The sequence below is a fragment of the Ailuropoda melanoleuca genome, chromosome 10 (assembly GCF_002007445.2).
Source record: "Ailuropoda melanoleuca isolate Jingjing chromosome 10, ASM200744v2, whole genome shotgun sequence".
Taxonomy (NCBI): domain Eukaryota; kingdom Metazoa; phylum Chordata; class Mammalia; order Carnivora; family Ursidae; genus Ailuropoda; species Ailuropoda melanoleuca.
In genome coordinates this window covers 1,021,114-1,046,000 of record NC_048227.1, presented here as the reverse complement: position 1 = coordinate 1,046,000, position 24,887 = coordinate 1,021,114, and the positions used below count along the sequence as shown (strand labels likewise).

The 24,887-nt window shown below is 61.7% G+C and overlaps 2 protein-coding genes and 1 long non-coding RNA gene across 6 annotated transcripts in view; 1 reads left to right on the top strand and 2 right to left on the bottom strand.

Annotated features, from left to right (window-relative positions):
* Positions 1-14,213, bottom strand: part of LOC117804095 — a 37,734-nt gene extending 23,521 nt beyond the window's left edge. Inside the window, exon 1 of the long non-coding RNA XR_004628267.1 lies at positions 14,078-14,213. This is a non-coding gene — a long non-coding RNA (uncharacterized LOC117804095). The remainder of the gene's footprint in view (positions 1-14,077) is intronic.
* A 4,990-nt stretch (positions 14,214-19,203) lies between these two features.
* Positions 19,204-21,226, bottom strand: LOC117804071. The gene is made up of 4 exons (XM_034669521.1): positions 21,203-21,226; positions 20,506-21,102; positions 19,683-19,798; positions 19,204-19,597 (listed from the first exon to the last, which is right to left on the bottom strand). The coding sequence occupies exons 1-4, from the start codon at positions 21,224-21,226 to the stop codon at positions 19,486-19,488; spliced, it is 849 nt and encodes a 282-aa protein (XP_034525412.1). The 3' UTR covers positions 19,204-19,485.
* Positions 20,603-22,531, top strand: PSMG3 (proteasome assembly chaperone 3). Of its 4 annotated transcripts, none has more exons than XM_034669691.1 (3): positions 20,603-20,688; positions 21,208-21,444; positions 22,019-22,531. In XM_034669691.1, the coding sequence occupies exons 2-3, from the start codon at positions 21,229-21,231 to the stop codon at positions 22,169-22,171; spliced, it is 369 nt and encodes a 122-aa protein (XP_034525582.1). In that variant the 5' UTR covers positions 20,603-20,688; positions 21,208-21,228; the 3' UTR covers positions 22,172-22,531. The 4 variants fall into 4 exon arrangements, with proteins under 4 accessions (XP_034525582.1, XP_034525583.1, XP_034525584.1 ...); XM_034669692.1 differs by having other exon boundaries at positions 20,688-20,710; XM_034669693.1 differs by lacking the exon at positions 20,603-20,688 and adding an exon at positions 20,762-20,784.
* The last annotated feature ends 2,356 nt before the right edge of the window (positions 22,532-24,887 follow it).

Here is a 24,887-nt window from a genome sequence, read left to right as displayed (position 1 = left end):
GAGCTTCAGCACGTTCTCTATGTGTCCCCACACCCGGCTGGATGCCTCTAAAGGCCCTTGGACCCCGGCTTTGCAAGTGGGGAGAGGTCCTGACTTCTCCGCCCCTCCTTCCTCCTCACCTCCCCGTCTCCCCCATCGGCAGGACCGGAGCTGCTCTGTGCGGCACGTTCCGCGGGACTCTAGGCCATGGGTCCCTCCTTCCTTCCCCAGCCCGGGGGCCTTGAGGCTCGGGGCTCAGGCCTAGGGAAGGAGACGTCAAGGTGACGCGAGAACACAACTGTCTCGATGGTGCCAGAATTCCTTCCATCACTCGTGAGTGGCTGCAAGGCGAGCTGGACGTGGTGATGTCATGGTTAAGCATCCGGGGTCGGAGGTGTAAGAGGTCTGCCTCTGTGGGCCTCAGTTTTCTCATCCGTAAGAAGGTGATCGTATGCACCCAACCTCAGAGGCGTCCTGTAAATGAGACCCTGTGTGGTGCCACTGGGTGCCTGACACAGCATGTGAGGGGTGGGCGCAGGACGGGGCCCGCACAGCCCCCGGGGCTCCCAAGGGAACTAGGAACAGCGGGGGAACAACCGAGGCACCCCTCCCGGGCAGGGGATCGTGTCCTGCGCTCTTAGCCAGCTCACGTCACAGGTGGAAGGAGCATGGCCTCCCCGGGCCAGGACCCACACGGGCAACCAGGGCCAGGGAGAGACAGCAGCTCAAGGTCCCATCCCCGTAGAGACCGTGCCGTGGCTGCACGCGATAACCTGACGGCTTCTTGCATCTCCAAATTGATCGTATTACCAAATTCCAATGATGTCCTCTTTAGGAAGAAGGGAGGCAGATGTGGCCAGGTCCAGGGAGAGGTGTCTGAGGACCATCGGGGAGGCCAGCTCTGCCTGCTAAGGCCCTTGTTGCCCCCAGCCTTGGAGACATGGTCCGGCAGCTGCCAGCTGTCACCTCACACAAGGGACTGGAGAAAGGTGACCAAACCCTCCAAGATGGAAACTCACCTCCCTCAACTGAGCAGCCTGGGAGCAGCGGGCAGCGGAGGAGCCCACGGGACATAGAGCCAAGGAGCACTGGAGCCTGGCCGGGCCTTGTTCCCGGGACAGGAGCGCAGTGCAGACCACAGCCCTGCCTGAGCACAGACAGGGGTAACCCAGGGAACGCAGTACGCAGCAGACCACGGAAAAGGCAAGGGATCCAGAGAGGAAGGCTCAGACCCCGGAAGAGTCGGCCAAGTCCCTGATATTTCTTCTAGCCCCTCAGTTGACCTGGACCAGGTCATTATCAGTCCTGCACCACCATCATCACAACCGCCACAGTCACTGTCGGCAGCAGCAGCTTCTTCATCACCATCGCTGCCGTCGCCAGCATCAGCATCACGGCCACCACCACCATCATCATCACCATCATCACCATCACCTTCATCACCATCACCTTCATCACCACCACCAGCCATGCTCTAAGCATACTCTCTCTCCCACTTCTATGCATATGTTGTCTCTCTTTCCAGAACTCTCTGAATACCTTCACCTGAAGATCTACTCAACCATTAGGTCTAAGCTGGGAAAGCTCCTCATGGAACTTCCCCCCAAGAACCCCCAACCCCTGCCCAGAGCCCCTTTCCCCATCACAGCGCTGAGTGCACTAGATTCAAGCCGCTTGCTGGCGTGTCTGTCCATGCAACTAGGAGGTAAGACCTTTGAAGGTCACCTTGCACACCCCCGTGTTCCCCAGCTCATGGTCCACGTGCAAACGAACACACATCCGTGACGGGGCATAACCACCCCGGTCTGCACTCCTGCTCGGGCTGGCAGCGTACCCACAGGATTTCTGACTTACAGAGCATACGGCCTTGCCAACGAGGAGACGGCGGCGCAGGGACAGTGAGTGACTTGCCTGAGGTTGCACAGCTCCTAGGAGCCACACCAGGACCGAAGGCCAAGTTTCTCCACCCCAGGCTTGCACGGCAGCACCTCTCCATGGCTCTGGCTCCTGGCTCCCCACACTGGGGTCTGGCTTCCCGTGGCCGCTCCAACATCACTCCAGGGCCTCCCTTCCTGACCGCTGCTCCCCAGAAGCCCACCCCACACACCCACAGACGTGCACGCAAATGCCCCCGGTCCCCGCCAGGGTGCCGACACCATCCCCGGAGCCCCTGTCTGGGGTTCTGAGTCACCCTGGCCTCGTGCTAGACCCCCAAGGGGAACCCCTGGCTTTGGACTTCCTCCTGCTCACCAGAAGTGCACCCCAATCTTGCCACCCGCCCAGATGTCAGAGCAGCTTGAAACCTGCTGAATGTTCCGTGACCCGCCCAGAGACCCCACCCGCTGCACTCTCTAGGTCAGGCTTTGCCAGGAGGGTTCTCTCCAACCTGGTGCACGCAAAAACAGGGCTTCATGAATGTTCTTCCAATAGCCCTGTGCACCAGGCACTGTGACCTCTCCTCGTATGTTAATGAGGAGTCTGTCTGGATAGACCCCGCATGTAGGCGTCTGGTCGGTGTATGACAGTCCCCGAGCACCCACCAGGCCCTGGAGGCCCAGACAACACTGGCTTTCTGAGTCTTGGATCGTGGAGCCCACACACCAGGTGCGTGGCCCCCAGCCAGGAGACCCTGAGCTGCCCCCCACGCATCTTCTCTTTTCTTCTGACACCCGCTGAGCCCACCCTGGCCAGCCCCCCTGCTTTCCAAAGGCTGCTTTTGATTTTGATGGTCCCGCCAGGGAGAGAAACTTGGAGACCATAATGAGTCCAGAGAAACTTGATTATGAGCTCAACCTTCTAGCTGAAGCAGAGTTTACACCAGAGAGCAAACCTGGCCAGGCAGCCGTGTGCCAGAAGCTTCTCTCGAATATGGGGGGATCCAGGGGGCTGGGGGTGGGAGTCCTAGAGACCATGAGGTGGGGGAGAGGGGAGACCCAGGGGGAGCAGGTGCTCGCTGGGGTCACAGAGCACGTGTGCCCCCACCAGCCTCTGCTCCTTGAACCCCCCGGAATATAGCAGGAGCAGAGAGACACAGCCCCTCAGGGGCGGCAAGCGGTTTCATTTTTTAGCGAATGTATTAAGGTAACATAACCTCCCATCCAGCCACGGGCCTCGGGACTGCATTTGCTCCTTCCCCTGGGCCTTCCGCCAGCCTCATCCGGGTCCCGCCCCTGCAAGCCAGGGCTCGGGCGTCCGCGGGTCCCACGGGCCTTCGTGCTTGTCACCACTCTGTTTTCCCGAAAGCCACAGGGAGAGGCCCCGGCCTCACGCCGTTCCCACGGAGGCCTTGAGAACACTCAGTGCTCTCTCCCCTGGGCCACACCCACTCCTTCAGCTAATCCTCCAGCTCTCCCTCTAGACTGAGTCTGGAATCCAGCCCCTCCTCTGGATCTGAGCTGCCGTGACCCCTGCCTGGGTCCCCAGCCCCATCCCCAGTCCCCCTGCTGCTCCCGTCCCTACAGCTGCTCTGCACCCTCCAGCCAGGGCGTTGTGTCTCAGGAGATCAGATGGGGTCAATCCCTCGAAAATCCCTGCACCTGCCGCCAGCCGCTCGTGCAGTTACGGGAACCCCTTCCCTGGCCCACAGCCGCACACCATCCGGGCCTGCCCCCATACTCATTCATCTTGTCAAGGTGACCATCCTGTTATCCCTACAATACGCCAACCAGCACTGCCTGCAGGGAGTCCAATGGTGTCCCCGAAAAACATACGTCCAACCAAACAACTCCAGAACCCCTGAAGGGAGCTGTCTTTGCAAATGCAATGAAGTGAAGGATCTCGAGATGAGGTCGTCCTGGGTTTAGGGTGGGCCTGACAAGAGAAGGGCAGAGGGAGGCCTGAGACACAGAGATACAGGGAGAAGGTGCAGGGCAGTCAGCAGCCCCAGAAGCTGGGGGAGGGGCCCAGAGCTGACTGTCCCGCTGAGCCTCTGGGGGAACCACCCCTGCCCACATCTTGGTCAGACTTCTGGCCTCCAGCACTGGCAGGGAGCAAATTCCTGTTGTGTCAGCTGCCTGGTGTGAGCTCGTTCATACCAGCAGTCCCGGGAACGAAGACACAGCTGCTTCAGAGCCTTTGCACATGCTGTTCCCTCTGCCCAGAAGGCTTGTCCAACCTGCACCCGGCTGACTTCTGCTCGGCCTCCAGGTCGCAGCTGAAATGCCACCTGTTCCTCCGACCACCCCCAACACCATCGCCTGCCTCCGTGTTGGCCCCTCGGGAGGGGGATCCCCATCTCTAATGGGCTTGCTCACCACTCAGCCTCCCCGCCCATCTGCCCCCCAGGAGATGAAGTCCGTGAAGGCCGCGCGTCATCTCCATGCCCCTAGGTAGCCCCGAGCCCACACGTGCCTGGCAGAGTCCGTGCTCAGTAACCAGTGTGGATCCAATGCAGCACGCAGGAGACCCCCGCTCGCTCGCGGGCAGCAAGTTCCAGGCTTCGCAGGAAGAGCAGCGTCTGCGTGGCGAGCCACCTGCTCCGGCCGTGCGTGCGTTCCCAACGTCCTCAACGACCCCCCTCCCAGACAGGGCAGAGTGACTGCTGGGTCTGAAGTCCCTAGGAAGCTGAGCGATGCATCTGGCCCCCAGGCCTTGCAGCCAGACGCGCCCCTCTCTTGGCCGTCTGAGCCCTGGGGACAGAGCGTGAGCCTGGAGCACACGGGCCCCATCCCCTGACGTCCGCCGCGCTGCGCGGGGAACGGTCCCCACACACAAAGCACAGGAGCTACGATGCGGGCTTGGCGTAGCCCTGCGTCTCCCGCTCTGCCTCAAACGGGGCTGTTGGTCTCTTGGCTGACGCGGGAAGGGAATATTGCAGCCTGGAGGCATCTGGAGATGAAAACGCTTTAATTAACTTTTCTTGACGGATGTTTGCAAGGCCTTCTATGGATGAAAGCCCCGCAGTCCCCACTGTTTGACTTCATGAGCAAGATAACAATCTGCATAATGGGTTGAAAACACACTGGGAGAGCCTGACCCCCCAAGGTCTGCCGGGGAAACCACAGAGACGCTTCCTGCCGAGGGAGCAGGTGAAGTTGGGGGGGGGGCTTGTCTTTATCGTCCGTCACACCCCCCTCCCCAGGTGATCCACCTGCCGGGCCAGGACACCCGAGAACCCGCATGCTCATTCACTAGCAGCTCAGGGAGGGGCCTGGTCTCCGTCCTCTGCGGTCACCCCCCCACACCCGCTCCACCTCCCCACATGGCCTACGTCCCTCCATGTCCTGGGCCCCCCAGCCCAAAGCGGCCCCATTACTCCCCATTGGGCTCAGCAGCCATCGTGCACCTGCTCTCCCCCCCACTGTACAGCAGCTTTGCCAAGGCGGGACCTCTGTGGTCTCCTCGCCATGTCTCCAGCACCGGGCACGGCCCCTTTTGGTCCTGACAGGTGAGGATGGATGGAAGGAGGCAGGCCGGCAAAAGGGAGGGACGGCATCTTGAGCCTGGGCTCTGACCCTCTCGTCGGCTGGGCCTTGGGACCATCTCAGAAAGGCGGGGAGCTGGGGAGCTATGAGCACAAGTGCTTCTGGGCCTGGGGTCTGCAGTCAGTCAGGCCTTTTGTCCTGAGGGGCTTCCTGCCAGCCCTGCCCAGGGGATAGCTTCCCAAGGTCCCAAGATGCGCGGTCTGGGCTGGGCTCTGGCTGCACTCCAACCTCCTGAGGGCTCCTGCCTTGGCCTCGCAGCGGCCGGCCCAGCACAGCGCTTCCGCCCCCTCTCTGCAGCTGACCGTCTCTCTGCGGCTGACCATCTCTGTGCGGCTGACCGTCTCTCTGCGGCTGACCATCTCTGTGCGGCTGACCGTCTCTCTGCGGCTGACCATCTCTGTGCAGCTGACCATCTCTGTGCGGCTGACCGTCTCTCTGCGGCTGACCATCTCTGTGAAGCTGAGCTGCTGCCCCAGGTAGGACCTGCGCCCCCCCGCCCCAGGGATGCCGCCCCAAGGCCACAATCCCCAGCGTGTGGCAGCTCCTTGCTGGCGGGTCTTCTCTTCCAGACAAAACTGACATCCTAGAGGTCTAGGTTCTGGCCCCACCTGTGCTCATCTCTGTCCAGGTGACCCGGGGCCCGTCACAGGCCTCCCTGAGCCGTGGTTATCTGGGGACAATTTGGGGGCCCTGGGAGCGAGGGCGAACCTTCAGTGTCAAGGAGATAACGTCACTGAGGCATGTGGAGAGCGCCCTGCACACCAAGGGGCTTTCTTCCTCCTGGAGGAAGGGCTGCTTCTGGCTGATCGTGCACGGTGCCTGGAAAGCGCGGACAGAGGGACGGACAGCGCAGTCCCACCGTTGCCAGCAAACAGGCCTGCAGGCTCCCTCGGGGAGACGCAACCTCTGCCCCACACAGGGTCAGGGACGGTGTTCCTGGGCTGCCCCGGCGCCCCCCGGCCTGCCTCCCCTCTCCAGCCCACCCGCTTCCTCGCCCAGAACTGAAGAGCTGGGGGAGCCAGCGAGCCGGCCTGCAAGAAGTCCAGGAGCGTCTCACCCTGTGGGTGAAGCCATCAGGGGAACCAGGTTTGGCTGACGGGCCAGGAAGACCCAGGCTGGGAGGGGAGCGGGGGTGGGAGACGTGGGAGCGGGCGACCCTCCACGAGGTGCCCCACAGCCTCACAGGGGTGGGGAAGGACACCGGCTGCCGGCCGCTGGCCGTGGAGCAACAGCCAGCAGGGCCCCGAGCCCAGAGCCGCACCTGCCCGGGGTCCAGCCTGGCTGGTCCCCTGCTCCTGATTCCTCAGGCAGTCAGTGTACCCTGAGTGCCCACTGAGTGCTCCTGGGGCCCGTGTGGAACCCCGGGCAGTGGCCCAAGCTCTCGGGCCCTTGTCTGCATTTCTGCCCCTGCCCGCCCTCTGCCAAGTGGGTGCTCCTACCCATCTCCCACCCCCAGGGTGACGTCGCCCTGTGCCCAGTGCCACCGCACACCACCTGGCCAGGACTCTGGGTGGCAGACCGCCTTCAAAGGTGGGCACAGTGGTCACTCCCCACCAAGAGGTGGGTCTATCTCCCCTCCCTTGAGGTCTGGGCCAGCCCACGGCTCCCCGTGTCTGTAGTTTTGACCTCAAGAAGCCCCATGGCTTCTGTCTGTGCCCCGGGAAGCCTGCCCCGAGACAGCCCCACAAAGGAGAGCGGGCCCAGCACCAAGGCCAGCCCATGAGGGCCGCCCCCGGATGCCGCCGCTCAGCGCGTGGGCCTGGCCACACCAGTGGGAGCCGCCCCGCCAACCACAGAACCAGCTGCAGACCCCCAGCTCCCGACACAGCTGCCCGGCAGCTCTCGCTCAGACCAGCCACACCCCCAACCCAGGCTCCCCGGGCGCTTGTCTGGAAACACCCTCTTGACACCTCCCCACTTTGACTCGCGTGGGCACAACCACGAGCTGCCTTGGGACCAAGAAAGCAAGGCTGGGCCGGCCCCTCTCGTCACCTCCCCTCAACCGTGAGCCTGAAATCGCCAGCAAGGAGTTTCCCTGGAGGCCACACCCCAGCCCTCTCCAGAGGCCTCCGGGCCTGCTCTCCCTTCCGGGGCACCCCTGCCAGGCACCTGGCCTCCTGCCTATCCTCCCAGACCCGGCCTGGTCTCTCCTGCCGCCCCGTCTCCGCTTCCCCCATCCTCCGGCTGTCTCTGCCGCAGCCTCCTGAGGACAGCGTGGCCAAAATTTCCAGGCAGCCTCTCTCTGCAGGGCGTGGTGTCAGGGACTGGAGGCAGCTGCCAACTCGTGACAGGAGCCCCCGCCCCTCCTCGGAAACCGCTGAGCTAGAGTGTGGGGGACGTGGACACTCCGCCCGTGGTCACAGCAGCCATGAGGACGCGGCCACCCCAGTGTCTGTGGATGGGTGGACGAACGGTCCGCCCAGCACGCTGGAGGGAGCGCCCACACCCGCCAGCGCGGAGAAGCCCTAGGACACTGAGCTCGTGAAATAAGGCGGACACGGAAGGACGACCTGGAGGCGTCGCCAGCCCCCAGGGGCAGAGGAGACGGCGCGGAGCCGCGTCATGGGGACAGACGCTGCCGCAGACGGTGCTGACGGTCACACAACTTCACCAGCCTAACCCACTGGATTGTACGCGTACAAACGGGTAAACTGGTAAATTCTGCGCTCTGTGTGTTTCCACAAGTAGAAGAGCAGAGGGAGGGAAGGGACGCCGTGGTCTGGGCCTCAGGGGACCGGCAGCTCGCAGCTCCTGCCTCTCGGGACACCGGCTCTGGGAGCCTGAGCAGCCACGTCGGAAGTCCGGCAGGTGGGAACCTGTGGACATTCCCGGCCGAGCCCAGCCCCCCCAGCGGTGTCCACCAGGGTGCCAGGCACGTGAGGGACACCCCAGACCTGCCCACCCTGGCCCGAGTACCACCCGGTGGCCTCTGATCGATGCCACGTAAAGCAGAAGAACCACCCGGCCAAGGCCAGCCCCAATCCTGGACCCACAAAACCGTGAGCTTTAACAGGAGGCTGTTGGCGCTGTTTGTTACGCCGCGTGGATGCCCGGAACACACGGTAGACAGAGTGTGAAGGTATAGACCCAGGACGAGGCAGAACCCTCTCTCTGTCCCCACAGCATAGGGGAGGCTGGCGACATCTAGGAGATGTGTGCAGGTCACCAGTGATCACACAGTGTCACCGGGGCAGCAGTGATGGAAACGCGGGGCAGCACGGGAGCCCAGAGAGGGACCCCGCCCCAGCTGGAGGGAACCGCCCAAAGACACCCTCAATGGCTCTCACCCTCCCTGGCCTTGCTCCGCCCGCACTGGGGTTCCTGCTCTTGGGGTCTGTCTCTGGGGACCCCGGGTCTTCTCCAGAATGGCCTGACACCTGTCCAGCCCAGGCAGATGTGGGGCTCCAGGCAGAAGCAGACGGGGCCCCAGTCGGCTCTAGAGTGGGGCAGCTGTGTGACCTCAGACCATGTCCCCCATGTCCTCCCCGTGCACAGGGGCGGTAATTCCTGCCCTCACAGGGCTGTTGCGAGGTGTTAACAAGTTAACATCTGTACATGGACGGCTGGGCTCCTGGGTCACTGCCAGCACCTTCCTGTCTGGCTCTCGTCATGCGTCCCTGCTCGCCCCCTGGGGTGTGTGTCACTTCCCCTCTCTGGGCACCGGGTTCCTTCACTGTTCAGCTAAGGGATTGGCCTACATCACCTAGACTGCTTGAGCTCTTAGGACACACGGTGTTTGCTTGCGAAGCAAGGACCAGAGGAATGCCTCCACCCTAGATTTGGTTTTTCTCCTGAAAGGGATGGAAGGACAAGCCCCCAGTTCTGGGGGGACCAGGGGTGGAGGGACATGGGTGGGGATCTTTGTTCTAGCCCTTTACCCTCCTTGGCCTGCTCCAGGTACCTGCATCCAAGATGGTGCGTGTCCTGGCTGGCAGCACTCAGCCCAGCGGGCAACCTCCAGAGGGTCCGGGGTGCCCATTGGGGGACCCGTGCCACCCCTCGCTCATGCTCAGCTTCCTGGACCTCAGTGGCTACCCCATGGCCTGGGCCCTCCAGCTGCACTCAGAAACCCCCCATCCTTCCACGGCATGCTTGCGCACTGCCAGAGAGCCTAAGGATGGGACGTGTCCCAGGGACGGGCTCCCACTGCCCGCCCACCACTCCAGGTACCAGCCCCGGTGCCCAGAGAGTCAACACCGTGGGACCGGCCAGAAGGTCACACGCTGGGAAGAGGAACCAGCCGGGGCGTCTGATCCCAGCGCAGGAAACAGCAAACTGCCAGGCCCCAATCCTCCGGGGCGGGCACCACAGCCCCATCCATAACTCACAGCTGCCCAGAAAGAGATCCCAGCTCTGGGCAGGGACCCGGCCTGCCCTTCCTGTGACCCCGGCGCCCCTGTGCACGAGTCGTGGGCGGGGAAGGTGCACTCGCTGAGCTGGCTCAGCCCGCCAAGCCCACTCGGGCAGGGGCAGCCAGAGGGAAGAAGGTGGTTCCCAGCTTGTGGCTCAGAGGGGTGGCTGCCTCTAGGGTCCTCCCGACGGATGGGTCCAGGAAAGCAGATCACCCAAACCCACGGAGGACTGGTTCTCTGACCACAGGAGGGCCACCACCGGAGCTGAGGCTAGAGCCAGGTCTCTGGGCCCCCGGCACAGCGCCCCTCCCCCCAGGCCAGGCCGCTTCCCCGCGCCCCCAGCCCCCAAGGCTGCCACCCCCTCCCGGGGCGGGAAGGAGCCTGGTTGCCCGGAGAAGGGCAAAGGGGGCCCGGCAGGCGTGGCCGACCCCTAATGAAGCCATCGTGCCACCATAATGAAGACCTCACGTACCTCCAATGACACTTAGCAAATCCAGGCACAAATAAATAACCCCAGTCCAATTGAATTAACCTTCAACTGATCAGCGCAGCTAAACAAATTATCCCGAGGCCCGAACGAGATTAAAAGGCCTGGCGCAGACTGGGCTCATTCGGCAGGAGGGTTCATTGGGTTTAACGAGTTTAAGCCAAATCCCCCGTGTTCTTCTCTCTGGTTTCAGGGCACCGTGCTCCCAGAGTGCAGCCTTCGGGGGGCCGCGGCCCCTGGGGGGCTGCAGAGGGAAACCAGACGCACGGCAGGCAGAGAAAGCGGGGTACACCCCCTCATGTGCAAGAGGCTGTTGCCAGACTGTTTCCCAGTGACGGTGACAGAGCCCAGCCTGATTTCCCAGGAGACGTGCAGGTGCTGGTGGCAGACGCAGGGCTGTCCTTGCGGCTCCCACCCCTCCCCCCCCACCGCTGCCATGTGCAAACCCCACCTGCATTTGGCCCCAGGCCCACCCCAGATCCAAGCCCCCCAGAGTGGTGGTTCTCCCACCCCAGAGCAGTCCCTGCCCCCAGTGCCACGCACAGGGGCCGGGGTCTCCCCAGCCTAGGGGCACGGAGCAGCCCATAGGTGGATTCGCCATGATGCAGGACCCAGGGCCTCACGAACGGCGAGAATAAGCAGGGAGCGTGCCCGCCACCCGCCAGTCTCTCCCGCGCAGCTCTGCGGGGTCCACGTTCTCCCAGCAGCCCAGGCCGTGCATCTCGAAGCACCTTTTAGAACAAAGAGTACTCTGGGTTTGGGGGGTCTCTGCTCTCGGAGTACACAAGGCCACCAGTCCTTGTTCCTCCTGCTGACCACAGGTCTGCCCAGCTACTCCTGGCATCCGCACAGAGGCAGGGGCTGGGAAGGTGAGCAGCCCAGGCAGGTGAAGGGCCTGGCTGCAAATTCGCGAAGGCGCCACTCCGCCACCAGAGCTGGAGGAACGGACACAGGGTGGTCCGTCCACACCACGGAATATGCCCGGCCTTCTAAAGGAAGGAATGACCCCTGCCCCCATGGGGATGAACCCCAAGGATGGGACACAGAGGGACATGCACAGGGACCCCACTCACACGAGGTCCAGGAGTCGTCAGACTCACAGACACACAGAGTAGACAGCGGGGCCGGGGGAGCGGGTGGGGGTCTGTGTGGGGGACAGGGTCTCCGTGTGGGGGATGGAAGGGGACAGGGTCTCCGTGTGGGGGATGGAAGGTTCTGGAGCTGGACGGGAGGACGGCTGCACAGACGCATGGATGTGCTCGGTGCCCCTGAACTGGACCCTTAGAAATGGTTAGAGTGGCAAGTTTTATATTTATTTCACCACAGTTAAAAATTATTCAAAATATGTGTGTGGCCCATGAGCCAAGAAAGACATGTCAGGAGGAATGAGACAGCAGCGGGCGTGAGTCTCCAGGGGCTTATCTGCAAGGGAAGGAGGGCAGTGAAGGGGCCGTGGGGAGGGGGCCTCACGGGGGAGAAGCTGAAGGCAGGGGTCTGGGGAGGGGGGCTGGCAGTGGCCAAGGGCACACGGAGTAGGGAACGGGAGGCTGGACTGGGCCGGACGGCCCCGCACAGCACTAGGTCCTCTGCGCCAGCACCCACACACCAGCGTACCCAATCCTGTTTCCCTTTTCTCTGTGGCTCCCAGGAAGGTCAGAGCTAAATGCGAGGCCCGGTGACAGCACCTGTAGGGGACACGGAGGCCTGTGCGTGCCTGCTCTGTGTGTCTGATTCCTCCTCCCGATTTTGAATGTCTCTGCTTGGGGCTGACTTACCTCCCTCCTGCCACATGCCCCTGACGATCCCCCCAGAGGACTTCTCGCCCCCCTTACAGCACGGTGGCACTGGGTCTGGCCCTCAGGATGGGCTCAGCAGGTGCCTGTGACATAACCCCTTCGAGACCTCTGTGGTTGGGTGACTGTAGCGCTGGGGGGAGGGAGACACCCAGATAAGACAGAGGCGGAGGGACACGGAGAGAGAAGGAGGAGCGAGAGACTGAGACCAGAACGGAGACACACAGAGCGAGAGAGCAGGTGGGCTCCTGGCCTCCCGGGAAGAGGCAGGCTGGAGGGCCAGGTGGCTGGGAAGCACCAGAGGGAAGCAGGAGCCCCTCTTCCGGTGGCGAGTGAGGACCACAGGACAGACAGCTCAATCCTTCCACCGGCACGGGGCTCCGCAGGCCGGGAGCATTTCTGCAGCCTCTGCTGCCCCCCAGAGGTGTTTGCTGGTAACACAGGCTCTCCCCACCCAGCCTTCCCCGGGCTGAGGGCCTGCAGCCCTCTACCTGCTCTTTCCCGGCCAAGACCCAGCCCAGCCCCACCGCCTGGATTCATCCCGGGGCTGTGGGCGCGTCCTTGGGCACAAGGTTGCTGGGTCATGAGCGTGCCTCCTTCCCTGTGTTCTTTCCTGGTTATGAGAACAAACACGCTGGCTATGAAAATACAAGTGTCCACGTGCGCCTGCAGACACCGGGAGTCCCGGCAAGTCTGAACCCGCTGCCACCCCAGGACCAGCTCTGTGACAGTGTCACGATCCGGCCTTTCCCACCAGGCTGCAGACCCCGTGTACCCAGGGCCGCCCCACCGTGGCCTCCCTCGCTGCCGCATTCCTAGGGGGCCTCCCTCCTCCTATCAGCCCCGTTCCCCAGCGGCAGTGAGGGCGTTCCAAGGCTGTCCTCGCGCTGCCTGGCCCTGCGTCCACAGGCTCACCATCAGTCTGGCCTCTGCCTCCCAAGCCTTTGCGCCAACTCCCGGCAGAAAATGCTCCTCCAGCGGGAGGCCAAGAAACCTTTCTCTCCTGGACAGACGGATGGACAGACGGACGGACGGACGGACGGGTCACTGCAGCACCTTCGGGGGACCGGGCAGGGCGGGCCCCGGCAGCAGAAGTCAGACCTGTGTGGCCTGAGCTGCTGGGGTGACGCCGTCTGGGCAGGCCCCCGCCAGTGCCGGCAGCAGGCCACGCTCTCCAGCCGGGGTCTGCTCCGGGTTGGAGGGGGGACCTGCCCTTGGTTCTACCGGTCAGCAGTGGTGTCTGCTTGCTCCCATTACGTGTTCACTGTTTTTTCTGCGCAGACCCTGAGGTCCACTCACGAGGGTTCACGAGTGCAGACACACCGCGGTCACGTCAGCACCGCCACAGTCAAGATGCAGACGGTCCGTCCTCCCGAAAGGGTCTATCGTCAAAGCCGTGCCTGACCCCCAGCTCTGCACTGCGGACCCGCTTTCTGTTCCCGTAAGCTGGCCTCTGGCAGAACTGCGGAGCCGTGCGATCAGGCCTCGTGCAGGCTCTGGGCTCGGCTCCTTCCAGCACAGTTTGAGGTCCCCCACCCCTGCTGTCGCATGTACCGCTAAGTACTTCACCCCTTCCACACACAGCAGCGTCCCATCACGCGGACGCAGCACTTGGTGCCCGCACTGGCCCGCGGAGAGCACGTGGGCTGCACAGGGGCCGCTCTATGGAAAGCTGCTGTGAACTCTCACCTCCGCGTGCCGAGGACCGACAGACGGCCCCGCCGCGGCACGTGGGAGGCGGTGGTCACCTTGACAAGGAGGCGCTAACCGCTCTCTAGAGCGCCCGGGCCATCCTGCATTCCCGCGGTCCCTCGGCGTGGCCGGTGCTTCCTCTGTCCACGCCTGTGTCTGGTTTTGTCTCCAACCCTCCGGCAGGACCTACGATCTCCCCGTTATTAGCTCCTGACTCACAGAACTACAGGCACTGGATTCCACATCCTCCGAACTCCTCGAGTCCAGCCCCCAAGTGCAGATATTCTCCCCCCTAACGAGTCCCTCCCCTGGACCATCTGCTCTCAATTCCCCCAAAGGGAGCATACTCACCATGTTCCGTGCCGGGGCGCTGGCTTTTCCGCTCAGCGAGTCCCCCAGACGTGACCAGTCTGCCGTCTTAGAACCTCCACTGGGAACAGCCCACAGACGGGGGACAGGCTTCGGAACCGTGAGGCCGCCTCCGGCCTTCTCTGCCAGCTCCACCCGGTCCCTGCTGGGTACTTCCGGCCCCCGCAGGTGTCTCTGGGCGGCCTCTTCCCCGCCCCGCCCCCTGCCGCGCCGCTAAGTGCGGGTGGGAGGCACCCGGGGGCCCCCTGGCCAACGTGCCCGTTTCACAGGTGAGGGTTTACAGCTGGAGGCCCAGGGAGGGTAAGGGGATGGTCCAAGGCCACAAGTGGGCCCACCCTGGAGGCTGGGGGTCCCTCGCCCCGTCTCCCCGGTCCTGCGCCCGCCCCAGCCCCCAGTCCGCGGCTTGGCATGCCCCCTCGAACCCAGGCCAACTCAATAAGCACGTACTGCGGCACCACTGGCTTTCCTCCTCTGGTTAGACACAGAGCGGGAGCCAGGAGCAGCCTCCGTGCGGCCAGGCGAGCTTTGTGGCGCGTTGCACACAGGGCAACAGGACCGCCTCCTCACCAGGGGAAATAACTTCTTAAGATATTGAAAGAAAGGTTTCCCGAAATTGTATGTGGATTAAAGTTTCATTTATTAAGGAACTAAGCAAATATGTGGGTACAAGGCACTCGTCAGTATTTTTAACGAGGGCAGAAAGCCTCGCTCTGGGAACGAAACAAGGTCATGCTCGAGCTGGACCGAGCTTGACAGAAATCAACCCGCCGTCTTCAACTCCGGGTTCTGTACGGGCAGGGAACTGGGTCCAAAAGCAAGGGGTTTTCTTTGTGTTTACTGTGTGCTGTTCAGTGAAAACCCTCCCACTGACATAAAACTCCAAAGCTCGGGACCGTGTAGGCCACGCTGCCCTTGCCCGCCATGGCTGAGTGGAGGCTACACCCAACAGGGAACACCACCGGCCTCTGCAGGAAAATGATTTTACTTCTCACCCTGTGCTGCAGGCATTCCAGAAATGATCTTTAAATGCTCCCTGGGAAGAGGATTTATTCCCTTTCCAGATGAACCGGTCCCTGGATCCTTATAAACTGGACTCAGTTTTAATGGTATTCATTAATTTCCCTTGGGAAAAATTTGAATTTCACATAGACCCGGGGTTTTGTTTTTGTAATAAAATATATGCGATTTTCTATTGGCTGCCTTTAATCTTTTTTTCCTCCAAAAACCTCAGCAGCTTATGTTTCTTATATCCTGCCCCCCTCCCTCCACTTGGATAATACTGGTTTGGAAAAAAATTAATTGTTCATTGTTTTTCCAGATAACCGGGTGCTGCTTAAGGTAATTTCTGTCTTACGGAGGACCCTAATTAGAACCGCTTCTAATTCCATGCCGCTATTTGTTCAAGAGTGTCTGTGACCGTCATGCAGCGGGGTCACTCCCAGCTGGGGCACAGAAAGGGCAGGCGTGGGCTGGGGTAAACCTGTGGCCCCCAGGGCAGAGTGTCCCTGGCCTCAGCGGCGGTGGGGTGCAGCTAGGAGAAAGATCTGCCGACAGCCTCGGAGGTGGCCGTGCCCACCGTGCCCGGCCTTGCTGCCCCTGCGGCTACCTGGCCCTGCTTCTGTCCTAACGGGACACCAGCAACTTCCGCACCACAGCCTTTCTCTGGGGACAGGATTGGGGCACGAGGACCTTGCGGCCTGGTGGCATCAAGGCCTGTGCTTAGATACCTCCAGACCCGTCTCAGGGGCATTAGGGGACCGGGTAGATGGGTTAACATGGCCACTCCTCGACCTCAGCTCCCCTCAAACGCCAGCAGTGCAGAGAGCTCGGGGCCACTGGTCACACGAGGTCCCTTGTGTGCGGTACCGTGAGCGGATCCCGCTGACCCGTGAAGGGAAGGCAGCCCTGTTGTACACCCAGGCTTGTCAGGCCCTCCACCAGGCCCTTTCGTCGCGTGACCTCATTTAATTCTCCCAGTTACCGAGCAACCAAGGACTGGTCTGTTGGAAGGAATGAGGCCCTGGGGTGTGTGCATGACCCTTGTCGACACAATGCTGAGCGGAAGGAGCCAGCCGCGGAAGGCCACGTGGCTTGGGGGTCCCCCACCAGGCGTTGTCCAAATGGGCAAATCTGTGGAAACACAAAGTGGGTGCATGGTTTCCAGGGGCCGGGGCCGGGGGCGGCGCTCTGGATACCATGTCACGTCCGTTAGGATTTCTTCTTTGACCCAAGCCCTGACAAGGACTTGCTAACTCTCAAACGCACAGGGAGCTGCTTGTACATGGACTAGTTTTCACGGGTTGACTGGGTCAAGGACAGGCACGTGACCCGGGCAGGTCTAGGGAGACTGGCCTGGACATTCCAGGGGGCAGCAGCTGGTGATGGTGCCGGGACGCAGGACAGCAATCTCGGAGTTGAGAGATGGTGAGGAGAACCGTCGGAGTGTCCGGACTTCTCAGCTGTCTGGTGAGCCCATCTGTTCTCTTTGGAGCGAAGGACAGTTTCACGTGGTATCTGTCCCCTCTGCCTGAAAGGACCTGAATGGACACACCGCCCCTCACTCGGTCCTGAGTGTCTGCCGCCTATGGGACAAAATCTGCTTCTCTGATGCCATGTCTCAGGCTTGCATCACAAATGTGACCTCCAGCTCTCCGCATCCCCGGGTCCTCTTAGCAGACTGGCCAGAACATGTGAGAGAGGCAATCATTTCTGCAAACAGCACAGCTCCACCTGTGACACAGTCTCCCTGAAACCCGGAGGGAACGCTGTGTCTACGAGACCCTCCCTCGGGCAGCCCCTGGGGCTGCAGCGGGGACCCTCCCTTGGCCGGATGCTGGGGTGCAGCAGGGACTCTCCCTCGGGCAGCCCCTGGGGTGCAGCGGGGACCCTCCCTCGGCTGGACCCTGGGGTGCAGTGGGGACCCTCCCTCGGCCAGGCCCGGGCGTGCAGCGGGGACCCTCCCTCGGCCAGATGCTGGGGTGCAGCGGGGACCCTCCCTCGGGCAGCCCCTGGGGTACAGCGGGGACCCTCCCTCGGCCAGGCCCGGGGGTGCAGCAGGGACCCCCCCTCGGGCAGCCCCTGGGGTGCAGCGGGGACCCTCCCTCGGCTGGACCCTGGGGTGCAGCTTGGAAAGACTCCCGTGGTCCCAAAGGTGGGTTTGCTTTCAAGCGGCTCCTCGCCCGGCATATGGCAGCAGGACGTTACTCACCTGAGGATGCGACGACAGGGGCTTCATAATAAATGAGTAACGTACAAATACACAAATAAGTATGAAAATACATGAAGTAAGAGCCAACTTCATAAAGCTCCGGGAATTCACGGCACACGGGCCACCTCACTCACTCCCGTGAGGCCGGCACACACGTTCTCTCCATTTTTGAGCTGAGAGGCTGAGGGAAAGTGGCCCCAAAGCACAGTAAGGGCCAAGGAGGCAGGTTCTGGAGCCTAAAGTCCTACCCCTTCCAACGGTGCCATTTTATTTTATTTTTTTTTAAAGATTTTGTTTATTTATTCAACAGAGATAGAGACAGCCAGTGAGAGAGGGAACACAAGCAGGGGGAGTGGGAGAGGAAGAAGCAGGCTCATAGCGGAGGATCCTGATGTGGGGCTCGATCCCATAATGCCGGGATCACGCCCTGAACCGAAGGCAGACGCTCAACCGCTGTGCCACCCAGGCGCCCCAACCAAGGGTGCCATTTTAGGTCCCTGTGCGCCAGCTTGAGCTGGCAAGGCATGAGCTCGCAGAGGGAAGGAGAGACATCATAACACAGAAAGTCTCCCTGATGAATCGACCATTCACAAAATTGGGCTCCCCTTAAAGGCCCCTCCATCTCCCCCGTTCCCACGCACACGCGCGACGCTGCAGGTTCTGGAAAGCACGCTGTGAGGCTGTGGGTGTCCCGTGCATCATGAAAGATGCGAGATTCCAGCAAGCCCGCACAGCTTAATGCTGGGGGATGTGGTGGCTGGCGTGGGAGGGCCTCGCGGCGGACAACGGGCCAGGCCGGTGAGAGGACGGTTCTCCAAGGACAGACGTGTGCATCAAAGGATCAGACAGGCTCCTGGGCAAACTGATGATGCCCTTGTACCATGTGGCAAACCCGCCTCCTTCGTCACGCAGCTGGGGAAACAAACGGCTGTCGGACGATTTGTTGGAAAAATTATGACCCTGCCAACTAACACTTGATTCCCTGGTTCTACCAATTAACGTATAAAACGGCATCCATGGGGCGCCTGGGTGGCTCAGTCGTTAAGCGTCTGCCTTCGGCTCAGGGCGTGATCCCGGCGTTATGGGATTAAGCCCCACATCAGGCTCCTCTGCTATGAGCCTGCTTCTTCCTCTCCCACTCCCCCTGCTTGTGTTCCCTCTCTTGCTGGCTGTCTCTGTCAACTAAATAAATAATAAAATATTAAAAAAAAAAAAACGGCATTCATGACCTAGAACTAGAATGTAAGACAAATTCAAGATATTTTCTTTTTTCCCCCATTTTTAAGATAAATTCTCACACTCTCCTGCCCCACCAGTGATACTACCACTACTTGGTTCTCGTTTTAAACGAATTCACCTCGCACTGGAGAACAGCCCACGGCAGGCCATGAGCTGGGCCCCGTTATTCTGAGTGCGGACATTCTGCCCACACGTCCCCTTGGGCCACCGGGAACCTCCCACCTGGACTTCCCACCTCCTTTCCTTCATCCGCAGCCTCTACCCAAGATCCAGACCAAAACCAGCCAATGGACAGGCACTGATGTATCTGCTTCAGCGTCATCGAAACTTCAGCCACGCTGCCCCTGCTCGTCTTTTATGAAAGCGAGAATTTCCAGAGCTGGGGTTTTTTTTGGGGGGGTGTCAAACTTGTATCTATTCGTCTACCGAGAGAACGCATGAATAGATGAACAGCAGTGAATGCACCTTTGGAAGGTTTCCCAGGGCAAAGCAAGGAATTGGCAATTTGCTTTTGGGGGGTGTGGGGGTGGATGTGGGTTTAAATTTAGCCCCAACAAAAACACTCTCCCCAGAAATTGATACCCTTCATCCTTTTTGAGTATTGGAACCTTGAAAGTCATAATCTTCCCCCCTGTGAACGGGCTGCAAGAAAGCTCAAAAGCAGGTTTCCTTTTTTTATTTCTATTTTGATAATGTTTTGTATACATGCCTTTTATTTTAAGCCACAAAAATCGTTTTGGAAGGCGTATGCTTCATTGGACTTGGCACGGGTTGTCCAAGGAGTCATTCAATCAGAAGAAAAGGCAGCAAAGATCAGGGATGCCAAGGCTTTCCTAAGGGGCTCAGTGGGGTGGGCGGACCAGGTAGAGGGGAAAGGCACCCCCGCACGGGCGGTCAGGAAACTGGACGGCAAGGCCTCTGGGTGCTGGGTTCTGAAGGGCTGTCAACCCCCCAAGGAGGGGCCTGAAGGCTCAAGCTGCAGCAGCATCAGCGCCAGACGCCCCCTGCCCGCCAACACTTCCAGCTTGGAGAAAGGGAGGATGAGCTGTAGGGGGCTGTCAGAGATCCCCAAGAGGGGGGCAGAGTTCGTCCTGCCACAGGGACCACGCTGGTCCCCCCTCCTCCCCCGAACCTGTGTACCTGGGCTCCGAGCCCTCAGGCCGGAAATCAAAGACGACAGGGCAAGCATCCAAAGCCCGGATCCAGCCCTTACCAGTTTGACGACCTGTGGCGAGCTCTGCACCTAAACAGCCGGTCTGCAGGATGGGGTTAAGACTGCAGGAGTCACTGCACAGAGCACTTGACACAGTGCCTGCCACCCACCACCCACCACGGGCCTGGCATCCACCAGGGGCCTGAGGAATCTGAGGGATGTGCGATGGGAGGCCCAGATGGACGCCCGAGGGCTGGGGCCCGCGCGACAGTGGGGCGGAGGGCTTGCCCCTGCAGAGCTGGGGGCCCCGGAAGAGTGGGGCGGAGGGTCGACCCCGCAGACCGCCCCCACACCTGCAGATCGCCCACGGAGGGCGGGGGCCCGGGAGAGTGGGGTGGAGCACTCGCCCCCCACGGACCACCCTCCGCCCCTGCAGACCACCCCCAGAGGGCTGGGGGCCCCCGGAGTGGGGCGGAGGGCTCGCCCCCCACGGACCGCCGTGAGGCCTCCGCGCCGCCCCGCCCCCGGGGTCAGCAGGACCCCCCCGGGCCCCCGGCTCCGGGCACGACCGCCGGCCACACCCAGGTCTCTGTGCCGCCGGCGGCGGCGGCCCTTACGGCCCGCTCTCCGTGGGGCGACCTCTGGATGGCGCCGGCTCGGCTCTGACAGCCCCCGGGCCGCCATGCGGGTAGGCAACCCAAAGCCCGGCGGCCCCCCGACACCCGAGGTCACCCGGGGGGAGCAGCCGGAGGCCGGGAGGCCGAAGCCCGCGGGTGGGGACTGTAGCCACTGACCCCGCACAGCCGGTACCTCTCGGGAGCGCCTAACCCCACCGCTCAGGGAGCCGGAGGCCCTGCCGGCACCGGAAGCCCTGCCGGGACCGGAAGCCCGCAGCCACACTTCCGGTGGGAGGGGCCGCGTCGTAGGTGAGAGGGGCCTCCGTGCGGGGGCGGGCCCGCGTCGCCCATAGGCGTCACTTCCGGGCGCGGCGCGGTGAGCGCAGGAGGCCTGTCGGGTGGGTTGGGTGGGTGGGCGCGCGTTCCTGCGGGACCCCCGCCTCCCGGCGCTCTGCCCGTCGCCCCCGCGAAGGTTGCTGCCCTGTCCCGTGGCGCGTCGTTTCCCCAAACGGAAAGGGAAGCTCAGAGGGCGGCCGGGGCGCGGCCACCTGCAGGAGCCGAGCGTGTGCACCTGCGGCGCTCGCTCCCGGTCCGGGGTAGAGAGCTGCGAGTGCCCTGCCGGCCCAGCTTCCCGGCGCAGCCCGCTCGTGCGCACACGTGCGCCGGTGAGCGGTTCCGGAGCGGTGCGGGTGAAGCCGGCGTGCGTGCACGGGCGCTCGGTCGCGTGGGCGCGCTTGTGCTGCTGCTGAGGACCNCACGGGCGCTCGGTCGCGTGGGCGCGCTTGTGCTGCTAATGAGGACAAGATGGTGCTCATGCTGGAGCCACGAGCCTCCTCCGACGCGGGTGGCCTGAATTACTCTCTTTTCCTTCCTTTTTCCTTGCTAAACACTGAAGTGTCCTTGAAGAGACCCATCCATGGAAGGCAATCCCTTGCTGGTATCCAAACAGAAGACGGAAGTGGTGTGTGGGGTCCCCACGCAGGTGGTCTGCACGGCCTTCAGCAGTCACATCCTGGTCGTGGTGACCCAGTTCGGGAAGATGGGTACCCTGGTCTCCCTGGAGCCCAGCGCCGTGGCCAGTGACATCAGCAAGCCCGTGCTCACCACGAAGGTCCTTCTTGGGCAGGACGAGGTAAAGTGGCTGGGAAGGGGTCCCCACGCTGGAGGAAAAACCGCTTGTGTGACTGCGGTTTGTGGGGAGGGGCTGGTGGGAAGGCCACGGAGCCCGAGGGCGGCCACAGCATTTTCTGAAGCCTACGCAGCTGTGAGGGCACCTGCCTGCCCTTGGTGCTTGCTTTTCCCAGCCCCTCCATGTTTTATCTAGCAGACAGGCGGGGGTAGCATTGATTTTGTAAGGTTTGACCCTCTGTTGCTACTTTGGAGTAAGGAGTGAGATCTGACAAACACCATCACAGCCCTGCAGCATACCTTTCGTGATTCCTTCTGGATGACAGTCAAAAGAGACCAAGGATCCAAAGGCACCGAGAAAATGACTATGACGGTGCCTCTTCAGCGTTTTGTTTAGGACTGGAGTGTTCTGGAGGCTGGCTGAACGCTGAACCATGGCTGCATCGAGCTTGGGTGGGGGGGGGTGATTTACTAGGGGTGCGGGAAGCCGGTCAGGTTCCTAGGGGACACTCTGTGATGGCGCTAGGGGAAAACAGATTTGTTGCAGTTAAAATGGTTTCTCTCCTTCCCTTTACCAGCCTCTCATCCATGTCTTTGCAAAGAACCTGGTGACGTTCGTGTCTCAGGAAGCTGGAAACAGAGCAGTTCTCTTGGCCATGGCCGTGAAGGACAGGAGCGTGGAGGGGCTGAAGGCCTTGAAGGAGGTGATCCAGTCATGCCAGGTGTGGTGACCCTGGAGCCGGCAGCCGCGCCTGCTACTCAGCGGGCCGAGGGGACACGCAGACGCCCTCTCGTTTCGGAGACCCTCCCTTGGTCAGGAAGGAGGAGGAACTCTGGCGTTAGCTTTTAGAAGCCAGTAGTTCGCACATCCCGGCCCGACTCTTACTCTGGGTGCTAACGTACCCTTGGGTGGAGGGAAGTTGCGGAGTGTGTCTTGGGGGTTGTGAACGGTTCTCACCAGGGTCCGAATAGCTGCGTGTATTTGAGAACTGAAAGAGGAGTCATCAGGTATGAGTCCTGGTGCTCTACGTGCAGTATCTGTTGTTGAAGGACATTTTTTTTTATTCAAAATAAATGCGTATCCCAAAATACCTCACCACCCTTCCTGTCAATACCGAGGAGCTAACGTTCGGTTTGGCACCTTGTAGGGGGAGGAAACCTTGTTTGGCAAGGTTCACACGCTCTGTGCACACTTTTCTTGCTCCTGTTCCTCCGACTTGTCTGAGTGTGTCTGGGTTGCCGGACAGCAGTTAACTTCCATTCCGCAAACGTGTCTTACCATCTCGCTGCGTGGCAGTTAACGGGGAGGCGTTTGGACTATAAGGCAGCCTCACTGCCCGGGCCTCTGGCGGACAGCAGCTCGGACCCCCTGGGCTCGTTCTCGTCGCCCACTACCACCGTGGCGTGTCACTGTCCGCACCAGAAGCTGGGGGGTTCGTTGTGCTGTGTGAGCCCACCCCACAGAGGATCGGAGACGGGATGAGGGTGCGGGGTCTGGAAGCTGGGGTCCCTGTGTAAGGAGGGACGCCTGGCTGGCTTAGTCATTGGAGCATGCGACTCTGGACCTCTGGGCTGTGCGTTCGGACCCCACGGTCGGCGTAGAGATGACTTAAAAATAAAGTTATACGAGATCTCTGTAAAACACCTTGGGTGCCGTCCATGTCTTCATGAGACCAGAAGGGGACTTTCTATTCAGTTTCCCTCAGAACCAACGGCTTCTGAGACCCTGAGGGTTTTGACTTTAGAAATTCCTCTCGAAAAGGCGATGGGAAGGACTGGCTCGAGCCGCCCGTCCGGTTTACAAGTGAGTTTGCTAAGATGGGAGTGAGGGAAACTGTTCAAGGGCTCATTCCCTCAGCAGATGCTGCCTGTGTGGGGTCACTATCAGCCCCATCCCGCCGGGGACACAGACTGGCTGACGGCGACTGCGGGAGTCACACGTGGGAATCCTGTCAGGCTTCTCAGAGGAGGCGCTGACGCTTGAACGGGGAAGGCACCTCGTGCTGCTGCAGGGAGCCTAGATGACCAGGGTCCCACTGCCCCTGCCAGTGCCTGCATGCTCGGGGACCCCAGGGGAAACTGAGGCAGGCCCATCCCTCAGAGACGCAGGACTGCTTTGTGGCCAGCTTTGCCTCACCTCCCGGCCTCTCGGGCAAACCCACTCCGTCCCCTCCTATGTTCACACCGGCAACCCCCCCAGTTAGATTCTGCGCCCTGAACCCCGCTTGGTGAGCCTCTCGGGGGACTGGGACCAGCACAAGTTCTAAGGCCCAGGAGCCGACCAAAGAAGGGAAAAGGCGGCCACACACACGAAGACCCCCCAGCACTGGAGTGTCACGACGGGTGGGGAGTAAGGTCACGGCTGGAATGTGGAGACTGTTGGGGTTGGGCCGGCGAGACCTCGGTGGGAGGGGCAGCCCCCCAACACTAGAAGCAGAGGCGTGGTGTCCTCAGACTCATACTTCAGAGCAGTGGTTACCCAACACTTGTTATCTAAAAATTAGGGGTTTGTGCTGTGGGATCACAACTCCTCCAGTCTCACAAGCGCGGAACCTGAGGCAGGGATGGGGTCCCATTCTGAGTCTGGGTCCAGATTTGCAGCTTTCTCGATGTTCTGGTTTGGTCCTCAAATGCGTCTCTGTGGGACTAGCACACCTGCCTGTCACGGTGACCAAGCTCTGGGGACGGCCCGTGTCGCACATGCGTTAGTAGTCCTCACTCAGACCGGGGAGGTCACTCCTCTTGTCCTCCACGTGTTCCTGAAAGGGAAACTGAGGCAGCATCCCCCAGCCGCCCCGGCGCAGCAGAGGCGGGACTTGAACTCGGGCACGGGACCCTCACTGCGGGTGGTCTTACTGGGTGCGAAGGAGCAACACTCCCACCCCTCGCAGCCGCCCCGAAGAAGAGGCAGGTGGGCAGCGGCGGTCATGGGCCTGCAGACACGGGGCTCGGAGATTGGGGTGGTGCCCACCCAGGGCCCTCGGCGGCCCACCTGGCAGAGGGTGGCGGACCCGGTGTGGAACTGAGAGCAGGGCCCCCAGCACCTTCTCCGTGCTGTACCCTTACAGCTCCCGGAAGGGGTCTGGTGGCTCGTGGAAGTCACAGGCCGACACCACGCTGTCACAGCACGGCTCTGCTTCACCAATGCGGGCACGGGACTGGGTGGGAAGGCGCTGGGCCCTCTGCTCCACGCCCCCCTGCGACGATTCAGGAGGAGGTCCGTGAAGCCGCAGCTCCCTCAGGGGGGTGGGGGTCCGCGGCGGGGAGATGGTTCTTCCTTCACTCGGAAAGCTGCCTACGGCGCCTACCCAGCCATCAACCTGCCACCACGCCTCCCAGCGATTCGCAGGCTGGTGGGACGAACGCACGTAGGGCTCACCTGCAGCCCCGACTGCTAGAGGGGCTCCTCAGACCGACAGTGCGAGCTGCGCGCAGGCCCGCAGACCC